Source organism: Pleurodeles waltl, chromosome 3_1, assembly GCF_031143425.1.
Source record: "Pleurodeles waltl isolate 20211129_DDA chromosome 3_1, aPleWal1.hap1.20221129, whole genome shotgun sequence".
NCBI lineage: Eukaryota > Metazoa > Chordata > Amphibia > Caudata > Salamandridae > Pleurodeles > Pleurodeles waltl.
In genome coordinates this window covers 763263142-763281539 of record NC_090440.1, presented here as the reverse complement: position 1 = coordinate 763281539, position 18398 = coordinate 763263142, and the positions used below count along the sequence as shown (strand labels likewise).

Below are 18398 nucleotides of genomic sequence, written 5' to 3'. Positions count from 1 at the left end.
CTCGCGGCTCAGCTGCTTAGCTGGCCGCCATGTTCCCGAAGTGCGGACCCAAGGTCCTTGCAGTCCCAACTGGCTCCTCAGCCAGCACCCCAACACTGCGTACCTTTTGGGCCATTATTCCCACACACTGTGGGATTCTGTTGGGCAAGTGCTGCCACTGATCCTGGAGAAGGCCCGGGCCATCCTCTTCCAAGCAGTGATAGATGGTAGAGTTGGAGCAAAGTTCACCATCAGGTGTGGTTTGGACACGACTGACTGGGCTCGACAGTTGCCAAGAGGCGCCACGTTCGGCTGAGAAAATCTGGCTTTTCGGGGGATGTCAAGGCCAACCTCATGGAGAGAATGCAGACTCTGCCCTGGAGCACCTCAAGGGCTTACAGGCTATGGCCAAGTCTTTGGGCCTTTCAGTGACACCTTGCCTTCAGTCTGCCTTTCATGGCGAGGCAAGGGACTTGCCACTGCGCCAACCCTACGCCAGTCACTATCCTGCACAAGCTCCCCAACCGAGATGTGGATATGGTGCATTCTGACCCCATGGGGCTAGTAGCCAGAAGTCATCTGTCCACCGCCACCAGGCAGCTGCCCCCTAGTCTGGTTCTGCAAGACCATGGTTGCCCAGTTTGAGGGAGACTCCAACATCATCTCGCCTATTACATCTGACAAATAGGTCTTGCAGATCATTCAGAGGGACTAATCCCTCCCTTTCCAATCTTTCTTTCCACCTATATCGCCAACCCAAGAACAGTTGGTGGAGGGTCATCTGAGAGGAGAAAAGGAAGTTATGTCTCTCTTGGCCAGGGGATCTATAGAGAGGGTTCCATTTTCATTAGTATACAGTGGTTGTTATTCCCACTACTTTCTGATTCCCCAAAAGTACAAGGGCTTTCATCCTGTTCCAGATCTCTGAACTGTCAATCTCTTCCTCAAAACAGGGAAATTCAAGATGCTCACTTTGGCTCAGGTCTTGTCTGCCCTAGCCCAAGGAGACTGGATGGTAGCGCTGGACTTGCCGGATGCTTATTTCCACATCACCATCCTGCCCGCCCACAGGCGTTACCTGCTGTTCAAGGTACGCCATGAACTCTTTCAATTCACTGTGCTCTTTTTTTGGATTTACCAGCACTTGTTGAGTGTTCAGCAAGCTGATGCCGGTGGTCGCAGCTAATCTGCAGAGATTAGGAGTTTCACTCTTCCCTATCCCAACAACTGGCTGCTGAAGTGGGGCTCACCCCAGGCTGTCATCTCCCACCTCCAAACTACGGTGAATCTCCTGCATTCACTGCGATTCACTATAAACGTGCCGCAGTCACACATGACTCCGTCTCAGGCGCTCCCTTTCATCAAAGCAGTTATGGATACAGTGCAGTTTCAGGCTTATCCTCCCAGGCCGTGAGTCCAGCATATTCAGGCTATGAAACCGATGTTTCAGCCCCTATCCTGGATTTGGGTAAGAAGGACTTTAAGGCTGCTGGGCCTCATGGTCTCCTGCATCCTGCTGGTAAATCATGCTAAATGGCATATGCAGTCTCTGAAGTGGGACCTGAAGTTCCAGTGGGCGCAGCATCAGGGGAATCTCTTCGACATGTTCCCTTCAGAGGTGGCACAAGGTAGAAAGTAGGGAGACCCTTGGTGAGATCTCTTTGCCTCTGAAGAGAACGTGCAATGTCAGCGGTGTTGCACATTGGAATTTCCAACGTGGCAATCGCTCTGCAACGTTTTTAGTCTCAAGTGGAATTCAGGCCTCCTGTATGCCTTTCTACACATACCACTTCTTTCTAGATTTCTCGAACGACTGGGCTCACATCATTCTTATGGCTCCGTACTGGGCACAGAGAGTCTGGTATCCCAAACTTCTAAGAATGAGCCTCGGTCCTCCAATCAGACTGTCTCTTGGGGAGGATTTTCTGTTGCAGCAGCAGGAGCGGGTTCTACACCTGAACTTGTAAACTCCCCACCTCCTTGCGTGGAGATTGAGTGGCGACAGTTGATACCTTTTTACCTTCCTCTTGAAGTCGCTTTATTCTCGCAGCCAGGCGTCCCTCCACCAAGACAGTATACACCTGCCAATGGCAAAAATTTGTAAAATATTGTACAGAAAAGTCTATTGACCCTCTTTCTGCTTCTCTCTGATGTTTTTCTCTTTATCATCACCCTTACCCAGCAGGGCTCTGCTCTGGGTACTCCTAAGGGCTATCATTTTGCTCTGTCCAGTTTCCTGTGGCTGCCTGACCAACCCTCTTTATTTGTCTCCTATTGTAAATAGGTTTCTCAAAGGGCTTGCACATATGTTTGGCCCTTTATCATGCCTCAGTAGGACTTAAATCTGGTTCTCACTTACCTCATGTGTGCTTCCTTTGAGCTTCTGCACAATTGTCCTCTCTGGCTTTTTACCATCAAGACAACCTTAGTGGCACTAGCATCTGCCCGGCTGGTGAGTGAGCTGCAGACTTTATCATCCAAGCCTCCTTATCTCTCTGTGTTCCCATACAAAGTGGTGCTTTGCACCAGGACCTCTTTCCTATGGAAAGTGCTGACACCATTTCCATTCATCTGTCACCCTGCCCACTTTTTCACTTCTCCACATCACTCCAAAGAAGAGGAGTGACTCCACTGTATGGAACCAAAAAGAGCAGTGTTGTTCTACCTTGACTACATGAGTTCCTTCATGCCACTTAAATATGTTTGTTTTTATTATATGGGTAAAATCATCAGCTAGAAAACCCTCTGTGGAAATCAATTCTCCAACTAACTGCACTAATAAATATATATTTTTTGTATTAAATGCTAATTGGGACGGGGAGGTCAGAAGGGTATCAGAGGGCAGAAGGCTAAGTGAGGTCTGTTGTGTCAAAGTATACAGATAAATGTTTAATCCGTGTAAAAATTAAAAAGTAGAGCGCAGAAATTTGAGGATTCACTCGGAAAACACAGGTCCCTGGTTTAACGTCCTCTATTCTCGCAATTATTGCTCACTTTTTGGAATAGATTAACAAGTAGCAAATATTGATAAATTCCTGAATTCATGCAGTTTTGATCTTTTAGGTTCTCTCACATCGCCAATGTCTATTAATCAACCATAACTCACCTAAACCTATACATTACACTTATTGAAGTTTCTGAGACATAGAGAAGGTGAAGGAGATGCAAGCGAACAAGAGTGCAAGTAGTGTTCAATCCATCCACAAGTTAGTTTGCAAAGAGTTGGTTAAAATAAAAGTATGCCAGGAAAACTGCAGATTTCAGAAATAGTATACATGAAAGTTTTTTTCTTTTACTGGCTTTTAAAATGTGCATGGGATTGATTTCACATTATACACTGTTAATAATTTTCATGAAAGATTTCATAAGGCATAAGTACTCAGTGGTCTCAACAGGTGGTTTTTAATTTAGATTTCAGTTATCCTTGAAGTTTGGCACAAAGTGATTAGAGCCTTCATACTCTGTTGTGTGCTTCAGATTTGTCTGTACATATTCCTTATGATGCATGCCTGCCCGAAGTGCCAAGGGCTTCTAACATTAGGCAGGCTAGTATAAGTCAAAACTAAAATTAGCTTTATGCTTATTGATACGTTTTAAACTCATTTAAGATGTTTCAAAAGAAAACCAGATGCTTGTTGTGCTGTTGTTTCTGCACTTATTGCTAGTTTTCATCCATCAGCCATAGCAGAGTACGCAAGTTTAAATACATGTGTATTTTTGTATTCTAGTTCAAATTAAATATACTTCGGCTACACATTCTTCGTCTTTGAAAAGTCTCAGTTAGTGGCTAGGACCATGGAAAAGATATTACACGCTCATAAGCAGTGTGGTGCCACGAGTCTTTCATGGTTTTGCAGTGTCCAAAGGTGATAACACCCAAGTTCATCAAAGACTGTGTCCTGTCAAAGCCCCTTCAGTAGCCATTTCCACTTCTGAGTGTTAAGACTCACAAATTTACTTGGGAGCTGAGTTTATGGTACCAAGAATCATGCAAGTTTTTGAATTTGTTTTTTTTACCAGTTTCAAATTTTGTATGTTTGAACAAAAAACTATTGAGTATTAAGAGCTGTAGCAAGAGTAAAAGTTGATATTGAAAACTAACTTCTTTGGCTGCTGTATATGATGTTTGTGGGTCAGTCATGACAGCTGGAAATTTGATGTCTGACTTGGCATGACCTCTAGGACTATGCACTCGAGGAAAAGGAAACTTGCAGCACATATGGCCATCTTGCCTACCAAAGGCAGGAAAGGATACCAAGAGTGCAGAACAGACTAGATCTGTCACTTTTGGTTTTAAGAGACATAACAGATTATTTCTAACAGGCACAAAAAGCACAAAACCGGTTGCATGTCCCAAAGTGAGCTCATTTCCTCGATCCTGGACATTCCTCAGGGCAAAGAGCAATACATGGACACTAGACCAGGATGTTGACCTGAACCCATGCTGGTAGTTTGCCAAGCTGTTTTGGGACAGATTTCTAATAGCACATACAGCAACACTGGCCAGTCGTCTTCTCGGGTACCCACAATGGCACTTTTGAGTCATTAAAGGTACATATCTTCCCATGCTGTCCTAGATGAATGTGGAGTTTGTACCTGTGCTCCCCACCCTCCACTATCCATGTAGCACAGATCTAGACTGCAGACGTCTGTAATCTTTGCAATTTCACACGTTTACTGTTGATTAAAAAAAAAAAAAAAAAAAATTGATGTTTTGCTAGGCCAGGTATAGTCATACCGAGAAGTACCACCTAAGGGTATCATGGTATAGATCAATGCCTATTGTTGATCCATTGAATCAGGGCAGGTATGGTATGTTCCATGTGATGATTCCTTCATGAAGGATCGGTTTCTTTTTGGTTTTTTTTTTATGCAACTGTTGCTGTCTCCAGTGCCAGCTGACTTGTCCAACTCAGTCTAGTGAGAAACAGATCTATGTTTTTCCATGCACAAATAATATTCGCTCTCAGAAGGGCAGTTTAATATTTTGGGCTAGACAGTACACTGTGAATAGTTCAAACCTCTGTTGAACAGCACAACTGAAGTCAGCTGAGATATTGCTGGACTTGGACTTGCAGTGTGCAAGTAGCCTGGATAGTTAACTAAACTGTGTGCATCGTTAGGTGGTCCCAGACACGCCATATGGGGAATATGGTGCCTGCATAGCCTTATTAGGACTGCCACCATCAACCTTTGTCCTCAAGCCTTTAGAGAATCAGGAAGTCTATATTCAACATGAAATCACCAAAATGTTACCTGAGGGGTCTGGGCCTCAATATGTCCGTTTCTCCCTCTGACTGGGGCATTTGAAAATCCTAAAGATGATTTTAAGGTAAGACCGTAATCTTTTCCAGTTAAGTTGGGCACCGTCTTAGAGAAAAAGTAGGCCTAGATTGGATAGTCCAACTTATTTGGCACAGTAACTAATACGTAGGTAATGCAGGCAGTCAACAATAGTTAAGGTTTGAGGAACTGGCCTACAGATTTGAGTTGGATGATACAGATTGGGACAAAAACGCTACCATCAGAGATCCCTTTTTATTCCAGTAACAGATTGACAGATTAAAAAATACTACATAACATATATATGGCAAAAAGAATGCTGAAATCCTTTGTTTGTTGAGATGGGGAAAACCGAAAGAATATACAGGTTCACAAAGAATGTGGTTGCCTTAGGATCTTTTGCAATTTTGAAAATTCTCCTGGTAGGATAGCCTGATATTTGTACTCACTTTGGTAATTGGTGGACCAAACGAAAGAGCATTTATCTGAGAAGTAGACACTGTAAAATGGGTGAGTGAAATGGAACATAGTGAAATGATTCACATATATAATTCTGTTGAAAGAGTAATGGCAACTTCTTTGTAGAGGCGGTGTTCTTCATTGTTAATGTCAAGTTTTTCACCTGATCTTTATTCAGAATTCTATGAATTGTTGGTAAATAGGATATTCAGTTCCTTAGAAAGATCTTAAAAATGATGACAGCCAGCAAGGCCTTTAGATCTCATTGCAATCCGAAAACATTTCTTTTTAGCTCAGCATTATTACACTGTTATGCCACCCAGAGAAAGGTTGGCTAAAGGGCAGACTTTTGTAAATTACCACATTTCAGAAACATAGTACAAGTTATTGCTCAGCTGCATCGCAGTTTGTAGCGCGGGTGATGCTGCTCTGCATGCAAGACCAGTGGGCATGTTGGTTGATTAATTTCTATTTAAAGTGGGAGACACGGTTCACAGATTCGTGGTTCTCATATTTGTGGGGAAAAGGTAGTCTTTTGTGCATTAATTTTCAAGTTCTGTAGTGGACAACAGAGAATCAGTTATAAAGTTATTTTACATGTTTTCTGAGAACACTACACAGGATCCAAGAAAAGAACAAATTGGTATTCAAAGACTTTTGTTATCTGGTTGCTTTTACAGCTTTCTCCTTTTACAAGGCTCTTGAATTCAAAGTATGTGATGTATTGTTCATTGTGGTTTCTCAGGAAGGGTGCCTAGAGGCAGGTTGCTGGGAATTAGCAACTGTTGTAAATTGTTCCTCAATTTCTGGTAATTTAAGTGGTACTGTAAAGGTTGAGAAAGTTTCACACTGACATGTTCTTGGTAGCTCTGGATTGGTCTAGGGGCTCTGCAATTAACACCAGAAACGTCTCACACTGGGGGTCAGTCAGTCTACTCATTTTTGACTCAGTAGTAGGGCACTTGGGTTTATCCAGATCCAACCACTTTGCAATGTTGGTGGCTTCTGTAGTTTAGGATCTTCTTTTGTATGCTATATGATTGAGCACAAGGCATCTTTCCAAAACAGATGGGTGGCATTTTGAAGACGGTGATAACAGATGAGGATGGCTACTTCTACCTACAGTTTGCTCTTATCATGAATCTCCTGAGGTGTCTCCATATAGTAAGCTTCACAGTTGAAATATTCTTTTTTGCACTGGCAAGCAGTGACGTGGCTCAATCTCTGTGCCTGCTTCGGTTTAATGTCTGAGAGCCATATATGCCACCATCTTGGTGCTCTGATGTACAGAATACTGTAGCTTAATTTAAGTAGTTTATTCATCTGGATCTGCCTGTTACTGCATTTTTCATGTCAGTTGGCTAAAGAGGTTTGTAGGCTACGTCTGAGAGGGATTGGTTGATGGTTTTTTTGTTTTTGAGAAAGCTTGAAGACTTCTCGTTTTTTGAGATGGTTGCTTCAGATTTCCTAAAATCATTAGTGAATACCCTGCATCTTACCTTATGGCATAATGGATGTAAATGTAGTACTAGTTCAGTTGATGGCTTCTCTATTTGGGCCCTTGCACAGTTGTGTCAAACCTAACCTTGAAGATGCCCTATGTTTCAGTCACTTTATCTAGAATAGTCTCAGAATTTCAGGAGTCATCAGCAGACCTACCATAGGCATTGCTTTCAAAAGAAAAGTAACTTTTAGGAAGAAATTGTCTTTCTTATTGAAAGTGGTGATGAGCTATCACTTATGTCATTTAAACCAGTTGTCACCCTCTTCACTCACAAGGCAGAGGAGATGCTCATAGGTGCGACTCACGGAGGGCACTAGGCCACTAAATTGACAAGCATTATTGCAGTATTTATATAGGTGTTTTCAAGCAGATTATATCCGATTGTATAGTGTTGTATAGCAGCCAACTAAACGACACCTGAGGCAATAATTGCACATTTTATCATGAGCATAACTGAGACTGTTGGTTTTTAGAAAGCGGTGCATCTGCGTGAAAATTGCAGAGCACCCACTTTGTTCTCTCCATTTATTGGTGAAACATTGTTGCCTTGACTAGGATGCCAAAAACACATTTACTGAGGATTAGATATATTTAGGCGTAGCCAGGGTACCCTTACAATTCTTTGGCTGTTTATGGGTAACCTTTCAAAGATCAAGAATCTGCAGAGAATGGTATGCAATAGAAGAAAAAGTTGCATACTTATCGCCTGCCTTTCCTCCCAGTTACTAAATCATCTTCTAAAGTTTGCTGTACCAGTATAATTTAAATGGATCTTCTTACAGATTCTACGGTATATGAATATTGTTCAGGCCCCTAACTGGATCAGGAAACCTTTTCTCCAACAATAGCAATCCAGTATGACCATGTGGTACCAGGTGGCCTCAGTAGTGGCCAGAATGGGACATCAGAGCTTATAAGACTCCATCTGGTGCATTGGCAGTTTCTGATTTTCTTCTTGTCATTGACGTGGATCTGGAGCTTTTCTCAGTGCTTTACAATCAAAACCCTTCAGCTTTCGAAGTGCGTTTAGGGCAAATGACTAAGGTTTCAAGGTTTTTATCATATTGCAGATGCCAGAAGTTGATCTCTTTATAGGACTCTCGCAACCTTTGCACATGGTGTATAGGACTCATGGTATATGTTGCTCCTTCGCCTGTGATGTTTCTTCCTTGACGATCTTCAAGGTAGGAGACCAGAATGGTTCCCCTTCTCTTCAGGTAAGTCTCCTGACAAGGAGCAATCTGCCACAAAAAAACATGACATGAAAAAGTCCTCTTCCTCCTTGAGGGAATGGTCCCATTCCCAGACCCATTCCAAGTCCCGAAGCCATTCCCTTGTGTGTTGTCAAACGGTATGTAAACATCTACAGAAGGAGACATTCTCTATCCCTCTGACTTTCGTTAAGATCAAGTCTATATGTTCCCTTTGGTGGGACGAAAAAGAGTAAGTGGATTGGAGTTAATTTTGCCCACTACTGAAGCCAAATCTAATGTTTTCACCAAAATCTAGCAACCTTCCACTGCAGTTTCAGAGCTTCTGCTGTCTTTGAACGAAGCACTTTTGCAGCCTATTATAGCTGCCTGGGAGAAACCCTTTCTGGGTCCTGAAAGTCACACGTAGGTCGCTAAATGAGGTGAGCCCGCACTATGTGACCCAAAATGTTTGTTGGCTCTCCTCTGTGGAATATGGTGGTCCAAGCTTCCTCTTCTAAGTTGAACCAGAATGTCTTTCCTATGGCCCCTCAAGACTGAGACTCTAAAACTGGACTCCATGAGCCTAAATGTTTTTGCTTCATGCAGGGCCAGCTTAGGAATTTGGTGATGTGTAAATTTAACCATTGAATCCTCCCCTCTCCAGTCAATGAACTAAGTAAAATACGCTTCTAGAGGCACCAGTGCTGTGCTCAGGCCAGTCAGACAGGCTTGCAGATGCCTTGCATCAGTAGGACAGCGCAACATCTCTATTTAGAGATTGCCGCAGTGCGTGCTTGATGTTTACACTTTTCACTAGACTCGTCCACAATTCTCACAGGTCTGAGGCCTGTGGAAGTCTCATAGAACTGTAACTTACCCTTGATTCGTATTGTGAGGCGGCTGCTGTTGTGAGTTGGTGGCAAAAGAGCCTGCACTATTAAGAGAGACCTGTCACGAGCACTCACTGCAGGAGGGAGCAAATTTATAAGTACATCAATCGTACGACGTCCCAGAAGCAGGATGTACTGTTGCTATGTACCTCTGACGTTTTTCTCACTGCTGGTTGGATGTTAAAAGAGCTGTGAGAAGGAGTCTGTGAGTCAGTCTGTGTAGAGCGTCTCCATTGCCCTTCTAAAAATCCATATTGCTTTAGGCAGAACACTAAAGGAAGGTGGAGATCAGTAATCCACATGACAAGAAGCACCACCTGCTTATACATTGACTATGCTAGCTGACCTTGCTCCTATAGCTTTAAAATCTATGGAGTTCTGTTTACCCCGACCTGGGCCACAGCAGCTGATATTACCAATGACACCGATATGCATTTTATCTGTCTTGTGATTTAAGGGGCAGTGAAACTATTTTATTCTTGTGGTCTTGTAGAGTGCATGACTACCTGGAGGCCTCCCAGCGCTATTTCAGACATTGTAAATGGCAGAAGTTCCTGGCAGGGGAATCATTTGCTGAAGAGTCAAGTCTTCAGAGCTTTTGAAAAGGAAGCTTATGCTCCTGTAAAAGAAGTTCCAGTGGGAGGGAATTCCAGCGCTTCAGGGCCAAAAAGGCAGTAGAACGGTCACCCCAGCAGGCTCTCTGAATCCTGGGAACCTTTAGCAGATAGGCTGAGGAAGAACGAAGGAGTCTCCCTGGAAGATATGGACAGGCTAAAGATCTAAGCGGTAGAGGACCCTTATTAAAGACGGTCCTGTGTAGGATACAAAAGCGTTCTACCAGGAGGCTATGCAGGTCCTTTAAGGCCTTTGAAGCTGAGGCATACTTAAACATTCATCAGGAGGCGAGCTATGGCATTCGGCACAATCTGAAGTTTCCTGAAAACACAATGAGGTGAGCCCAAAAACAGGGCAGTCCCACAATCATGGCGGGCTAAGGCAAGGGCCTAAACAGCTGTTTTTCTGGCAGGGAAGGTAAGGAAGTGGAATATCTTCCGCAACAACTTCAGAGTGCCATAGCAACTAACAGCGATTTATTTAGCTTGTGAGTCCATAGTGAGGACTCTTTATTGGGTCTTTAGGGGTGGGTAAATAGCCAAGACTACGGGAGACACAGTTCAGCACTAAATCACTGAGATTGTGGCCCAACAGCATGACTTCGGTCTTATCTTCATTAAGTTTTAGTTTACAGCCTGCATCCAGGGGGCCACATCATTAAAGCAAGAGGTCAAAGATGAGAAGCTAGAATTACAGTCCGAGGAGATGGACATGACCAGCTGAGTATCATCGGCATAAGAAACCAACAACAATCCATGGGCTTTGACAATGTCAGCCAAAGGACAGAGGTAGAGGTTGAATAGGGTTGGGCTCAAAGAAGAGCCCTAGGGCACTCCACAGCAAGATGGTAGGCTGGCTGAGAGGAAGGCCTGGTCCTGGACCAGAATGGAGCAGTTCTTCCAAATGGAAGAGAGCCAATCCAGAGCTCGACCCTTGGTACTGGATTTAGCAACCCTCTGCAAGAGAATGGAATTAACCACGGTATCAAAAGCCACACTGAGATCTAACAGAATTATGGCAGGGGAGTTACCTTGATGTAGGATGCTCCGAAGTTCCTCGACCACTGCCAAGAGTGAAGATTCTGTGCTATGTGAAAGGCGAAAGCCCATCTAAGTAGGGGACTGCAGAGATTTCAGCTACAGGAAAGCAGAGAGATTGATGTTGACCTATTTTTCAAGCAGCATAAAGGTGCCAGACAGCAATGATATTGGCCTAAAGTTACTTAAAAGGGTGGAATCTGAATTGGATTTCTTTAATAACTGCTTCAGAATTGGGTGTTCCCGTTCACGCACAGGCACAGTTGCATCCCCTGCTTCCAAAAAAAAGTCTGACAGAGCAGCCAGCCCCTGTGCTGAGCTGCTCACGTGTTTCATCCTTCTCTCACTTTCACTTAACCCACATACAAGAGCTGGCCTCAGGTAGTCTCGCCCTTCATACACTGATGCCACAATGGGCCTCTATCAGTATCTGCTACCATTTTGTCCGACCATATGAAAAAGCCTTTATTAGATCTGGCCAGCAAGTTATTAGGAGTACTAAGGCGATGCAGGTCTCGTCTTGCACTTAGGCATTTTGATTAGGTGTTCACATGGTTGTCCGGAAAAATATGGAAGTCGTTTAGATGAGTGTTAACACATCATATGATATATTTGCATACCTTGGGATCTTATTCATCACAACATTAAGTGTCAGAGGAGGAGGGAGGGAGTTAAGCATGAAGGTCCGGGTATCTACCAGATACTACACTACAACTTGATGTAGTCCCTCTACAAACTAGTTACCCCTTCTTGCCTTCCATCATACAGAGTGCTCCACTGCCTTTTGGGTAGGTTTGTCCTATGTACTATTACCACATACGTATGCACTCACACACAATGATTGGGCATGGAAAAAGTACCAGGAACTGATGCTAGCGTGCAGGTTGGCCCCTTAAGTGCTCCAATGTAGTCACTTCTTAGGTGGTGGTCGAAGTCATGCTTTAGTGCTAAAACCTTTCCTTCTCCAGACTAGCACATGGAGGATATTCCTAAGTGAGGACTAGACGGAAAAATATTATCCGTGAGAAACCTAGTTACCGAAGGGATAGTAACTCCTTGATTTTGTTCTTGGAACTGAAGGGATGAGAGGGTGGCGGTATTTACACTATTGCACACCTTGTGACATAGTGATGACGCTTAGCACTGAAAACAGCAACTCTGAGGTTATATGGGGTTCTAGTCTGTGGTCGGAGAATTTGTAAGACAAATAATTTACAGAGGGAGTACAGAATGGAGCAGAACCAAAGTTACCAATGGTTGTAACTTTTTCTGTTAGATGGATTCCCTATACTGTGTTTCGAGAATGTTTTACCGTTTGTTGCTTACGCTTCCTTTTAATGTATGATTTTATGGTTTACCTTGTATATTTATAGTGCCAGAGATGCATTTCATTTAGTGTGCTTTGGACTCTTTCATACTGCAGAAGCTTAAACAAGTGCAATTCAATTTTGGTTTTAAAATTGTCAAACTCCTTAATCAAATCACATTGAATCCACACTGTTTGTAGTCAACATAGAAAACAAGAACCGACTCTTAAAATATTATCTTGAACGTGTAAATAATTGCAGTCGCATATAAATGATCCCGGTAAGTATGTTCCAGAGAATGAATGACTTTGGTGAAGACTGGACCTTCACGGCCCTTTTTTACTTATGTCTTGCATTTATAACAAGTCATCCGTGTTCAATAGAAAATGATCAAATTAAAAGTGTGAGCTACATTTTTAATATGATGCCTATAGCAAAGATCCTTAGTCCTCGTAGAAAAATGTAGAAAGGCTTACTAATAGTTTTCGTTCAGACAGTGTAGAATATTTATATTGCATTTTTGTTCTAGTTCTCTTTTCAAAATTAAAAGGTGAGAAATATCCAAAAGAGGAACAGAAAGACAGATGCTCATGTCAGAAGTACAATATGTAACAAGGCTGCTGCAAAAGTAGAGCTGTAACTATCAAATAGCAACGTGGTGGCACCTTTTTAAGACAAAATAATTGGTTCGCTTACAGTTTTGTCCAAGTTGGTAATTTCAGGTATTGGTGCATGACTTTTGTGCAATTACATTTCCACAGTTTGATCACCATTTTTATGTTTTTATTTTTTTAGTTAGTGACAAAAAACTGTAGGAGTGAAATAGTGAAGTAGTGTATTTTGTTTAATATGATTGTCATACACATTTATTACATGGTGATTACCAAAGCTGTTTGCACCACTTTTCTTTCTCAGAATACCATGTAATTTCAACTTTCAAGAGGAATCCTCTCGAACAGGCCTTCAGACGGCCCAATGTAAATCTTACCTCCAATCACCTTTTATATCACTATTGGATTGCTGTAAGCCATAAGGCTCCAGCATTCCTGTATGATATCTACCTCAGGATTACTGGAAGAAGCCCAAGGTAATGGTGACTAGCTCTATCTTTGCTGTTCCTCTGACATTGAAAGATGCACATACTTAACAGGAAATGACTATTGAAAACGAAGTGTTTTGGTGCAATTTAATACTGTTTTGGCATTGATTAAATGCAATATTATGTCTTATGTCTTCTCATTTTTGGAAGCCAAGTTATGATTATGTTGTGTTTATTAATAATGAATTCAAAGGCTTAATGTATGTAGGTTTTGTTCTTCGCATTTTATTACATTAAATGTTTGGCCCTTATGTTTCCCCCCACAGAAAATTGTGTAAATATGACCTTCAAGATGCATCCTTTAGAGCAGGCACTCAGGCGCCCCAATGTTAATCTTCGTTCCAACCCCCTTTTGCATCATTACTGGACAGCAGTCAGCCATATAGTGCCTGCCATGCTATTTGATGGTTTTCTAAGGTTAACAGGTCAGAAACCCTGGTAAGACAGTTATGGTAAAAAACATTAACCGAAAAGCCAGGTGCTGGTAAATGGTGGAGGCTTGCTTTGGAAGCGCAGACTCAGTGGCATGGGTTTAAGTTCTCTGCTTCTGTCAATATGTAATGACTAGATCTCTGGCATTTATTTTTGCCGAAGTGGGTAAAGGTCCTGTGTTTTGTGCACGAGCATAACCTTTAACATGAAAATGTTTTGAAGCTATTCCTAAATATATATGAGAAATACATTTTAGGACAATAACTTTACACTTAAGACATTCATCGATATCTTGTTTCCACGCTGGAAAGGTCATTGAGCAACATCTTAATGTATTTTTGTAAGCCTGTCAAGTACTGGCAATGAAATTGAGAGATACTAAATTAATGTCCCACTTATGTCAGTTTTCAGAGCAATAACATATCGAAAGAAGCAGTACTACCCAGTTGCAGTAACAACATGCCAGCTGCCTAACTCTGTTCCTTGCAGCTTTGGCCTACTTTCTGCTTTATCTTGCTGTATAATCAGTGATATAAGAATGTGTATGATTTAGGATTCGCTCCTTATTCAGAACAGCCCAGCGCCTCTGTTTTCATGCGCTTTTGCTTCGTTTCTATTTGTGGGTCCTCATTTTAGACCCAGGTTAAGGATGTATATTACAGCATTTAATGAAAAAAGTATTTTGTTATTCATGGAATTTTAGTTTAACTGTTTTTCTCCTAAATTTTACTGCTTTCTAATTTTCGTTTAGGTGTAAAATTATTTAAAGTTCAAGGCTCCTTAACTGAAACATAGCTGTAAATGTTTAGCATGTATGTAGCATCTTTTAAAGGGGTATGCAAAGTGGGTGGTAGTTTAGAAATGTTTTTGGTAATTATAATTGATTTTCTTACTCACGGAGCAAAGACAGTGAAAAGCAACACTTGGTGCATGGAAGAAGGTCACCAGTTGGCAGTGATTAGCATAGGGCTTGCCTTTTGGCAGTATTTCAGTCACAGCCGTGTGCTGCCTAACTATGAGGGCAAGAAGTTATCTAAGAAGTGCACAGAGCTAAATCGGCCATTGTATTCTCTTCACAGATTCCCAGACCTTTACTTACAACGTTTATAAAATCTGTGTTGACCTTGAAACTTTCTTTTGGCACACAATGACCCGACATAGCCATCATTTGCTTAGTTTGATTGGTCAGTGTGCTGGACAACTGGAATGCATTTCTTTTTGTTTTTGTCGAGTTATTGTTGGGCTTTTCAAATATTTTTTCTGTCATTTATTTGCTGATGTGCTCTGTCACATCAACAATGCCAAACTACATTTTGTTGTTCTGTAAATGTTTTGCATGACCGTGAACCGTTTAGCTGCAGCTTCATCTCGAGTTTTGCACTTATTTGTCCTACCACCATACTAAGCCATCTCCTCTTGCAGATCCTTTTAATCGTGCTTGTATGTCTGGATTTTCTTCAAGCAATCACTTATTTAATGCCTAAGAGCATCTTGTAACTGAAATCCTCCAGCTGTATGAAGTGTGTTTGAAGAAGAAAGGTTCCAAATACCCAGTCAGTTGACGCAGAAGTACTGTTTGGACACCCATTTCCTTCTTAAAATCTGTTTCGCATATAATATTGCTTTGTTATTCTTTTGAGAATACAAAAAGTGATGGATGGAATGCGTGAATTAATCTCAGCCACTGGAAATAACGGGGACCGCAGTCCATTGTTTTTTTGCACAACATGCCACCTCAGTTTGGACAAAACTGTATTCAAATCAGTCTTTACCTTCCTCCAATGGGAACAGTCCATCTCAGACTGCCAGGCCAGGTGGCGTGGTGTGCAAAATAGCAATGGGCTGGGATGTGGCCCTGAGTAAATACCAGTGGCATAGGTTAATTTAAGCATTCCATCCATCAGTTTTCGTTTACCTTTTGTTACCTTGTAGTTTGGCATCTCCATTTCAACTAATTGTGAAATGGGTGAATTTGAGAGTTGTTTACTTGGGAACTACTTTAACAGTAATATCCGCTACTACCACACACCAAATAACCCTTCTTTTGGACAGACCTGACAGGTAGGGGACAAAGTACAGAAAAGTAGCTTCTGAGTCTTGCACGCAAATCATACCACACAGAAGCAAAAATATCAGTAGGCGCATGCCCTAATTCTACTGTATTAAGCAAAGGAGGGAAAAACCGTGGCAGCAGGTGGCTCTAGAAATTCATATTCTTTTTAAATCTTTGTCTACCATGAAAGTATCTCCTAAGATCTATATTCTTTGATTAATGTCAGCCGGATGTAGAGTTTTTTTTAAATGTTTTCTTCATCTTGATCACTGTATGGTTCTTGCAAATGCAGTCATAGCCTGAAGTGCCATTTTGTACTTTCAGGGGTTTCAGAGTATTCGAGAAACATAATACAAATTTAAGAAAATTTACAAGATCTTAATGCACCACCTCCTTCCACTTCAATTCTTGGTGTTCAAAAGCATGTTTGAATATAGACTTAAATATAAATGTCCTCTTCCCTGACATTATCCACGTAATTTTACAAGGTGATCTGGACCCGAAGCTAAATTGCTATAGTTCAAGATTTAGGGCCTGATTTACATCTTGGGGGTGTTACCGCCAGTCCACATCGATGGCAGACCAGAGAAGACCGTCAAGTTGATGGTGTCCTGCCTGCCGTATTTAGATGTTACAGCTCTGCAAGCGGAGAACTGGCAACAGATTGCTGATGGTAGGAGACGACGGCAGGATCCAATGGACCTCGTACAATGTCGGGGACTATGGAATAGAGCTAAGTCTCTCTCTCTCGCTCTTTTTCTCTTTTTCTCTCTCTTTTTCTCTTTCTTTCTCTTTTCCTCTCTTTGTATCTCCCTTTCACACTCTGTACCTTAGCCATATGTATCCCCCTGCTCTACACAACATACCATCACCCATTACAATTCCAACACAACCCATACATGCGCAAAGCACATTGACTGACATACATCCATGGCACAACACACGCACGCCATTGACACTGCACCCACACTCGACACAACAACCAACACTCAGCTACACACATGCGCACAACTACACACATCACAACGTCTGCCACACAACACTCACCTGAGTGTCACACGGCAATCCAACATTGATCTCACATGCAAGTGACACACATACAGACAGAACCACATGACCCACTCCACCTCAGCCAGCCATCCCCTTCCCACCCCCGAAACACACACACACACACACACACACACACACACACACACACACACACACATATATTCAAGTGCAGACTCATCATACACAACAGATAGCACAAACCTACTCCTACAGGTCCCCTTGCAATTTGCACACATGGGCTCCCTTGTCCAGTGTGAGCGTACTGTCATTGTGGTGCCAGCATTCATTTTGCAGTGACTGATGACACCACAATGACAGTTGTGTATGTGTGTGATATGCTTGTTGTGCCAATGTGTCCCTAGCCATGTGGCACCATTCCAAACAAATCCATGTCAGAGTAATTAAAAAAAATGCTGTGGTTCGACCTCCTGTGCAGTGCCCACCCAACGAACAATGGTAATGTGGTATCCCTACCTTTGAGTGCATGATGGGTGGTAGTGTTTTTTTCCATGGGTCGGAGGCACCACTGATGGCAGGTGTTGTCCAGTGGTTCATGTAGTAGATGGTGGTGGAATGGGGAAAAAGGTGAGTTTTTCACCTACCTCCAATCCGCCAATTTGGGCATGGAGGCTGGACCGTCACTTTATTTCTTGGCAGTAGGCACATCCAGATCTGCACAGCAGGGAAGGTTGGATGGGTCCTGCCGTGTTAGAAATGGGTTCTCTAGTTGGCAGTCAGCTTATACCTTGTCCAAGTAGGCACTCTCACTCTAGTCAGGGGAAGGGATTTACGTTCTTAAGATAACCCTTGCTCACCCCCTTGGTAGCTTGGCACAAGCAGTCAGGCTTATCTCAGAGACAATGTGTAAAGTAGTTTTACCTATGCACACAGTAACACAGTGAAAACACTACAAATGAACACTATACCAGTTTAGAAAAATGGCTAATATTTATCTAAGTAAAACGAGACCAAAACAAACAAAAAATCCAGCATACACAAGTAAAGATATGAATTGATGCCACGGTGGAGTGGGCTGTCACGGATTTTGATGACACAGCACTCTGGACTCAATGTCGTGGTACTTCAGAGGCACTGCAGTGCCAGGCAGCGGCATCTGCTGCAGTAGTGCTCTTCAGCAGAGACCCCGGCTTCGGGTGCAGGCAGCGCGCCGAGTCTGGCAACAGTGTTGGTTCTGGAGTTGTCCGGCGTCGATGTTCCAGGTTCTTTTTGTTTTTATGCCAGCTTTCACTCCTAAGGGCCCAGGAACTGGAGTGAGCAACACCTGACAAGTCAGAGTTCTTGGCACGTGAACCCAGAGGCTGGTAGGTGAAGTCTTTGCTGTCCCCGAGACTTCTGAACAGGAGGCAAGCTCAGTCCAAGCCCTTTGAGAAACTTCACAAGTAGGATTCACAGTAAAGTCCAGTCTTGGTCCTTTTCAGAGCAGAAGCAGCAGCTACGAGCCAGCTCAGCAAAGTAAACACAACAAAGGGCAGTACT

The 18398-nt window shown here is 42.6% G+C and overlaps 1 protein-coding gene across 8 annotated transcripts in view; it reads left to right on the top strand.

Moving 5' to 3' along the window:
• Window positions 1-18398, top strand: part of FAR1 (fatty acyl-CoA reductase 1) — a 416046-nt gene that overhangs the window by 252151 nt on the left and 145497 nt on the right. For 6 of the 8 annotated variants that reach the window (XM_069223563.1, XM_069223559.1, XM_069223561.1 and 3 more), the window contains one exon: window positions 13183-13354. In XM_069223563.1, the coding sequence (XP_069079664.1) occupies window positions 13183-13354 (172 nt within the window). Of the gene's footprint in view, window positions 1-13182; window positions 13355-13632; window positions 13805-18398 lie in introns of all 8 variants that reach the window. The other 2 variants (XM_069223560.1, XM_069223562.1) reach the window with 1 other exon arrangement.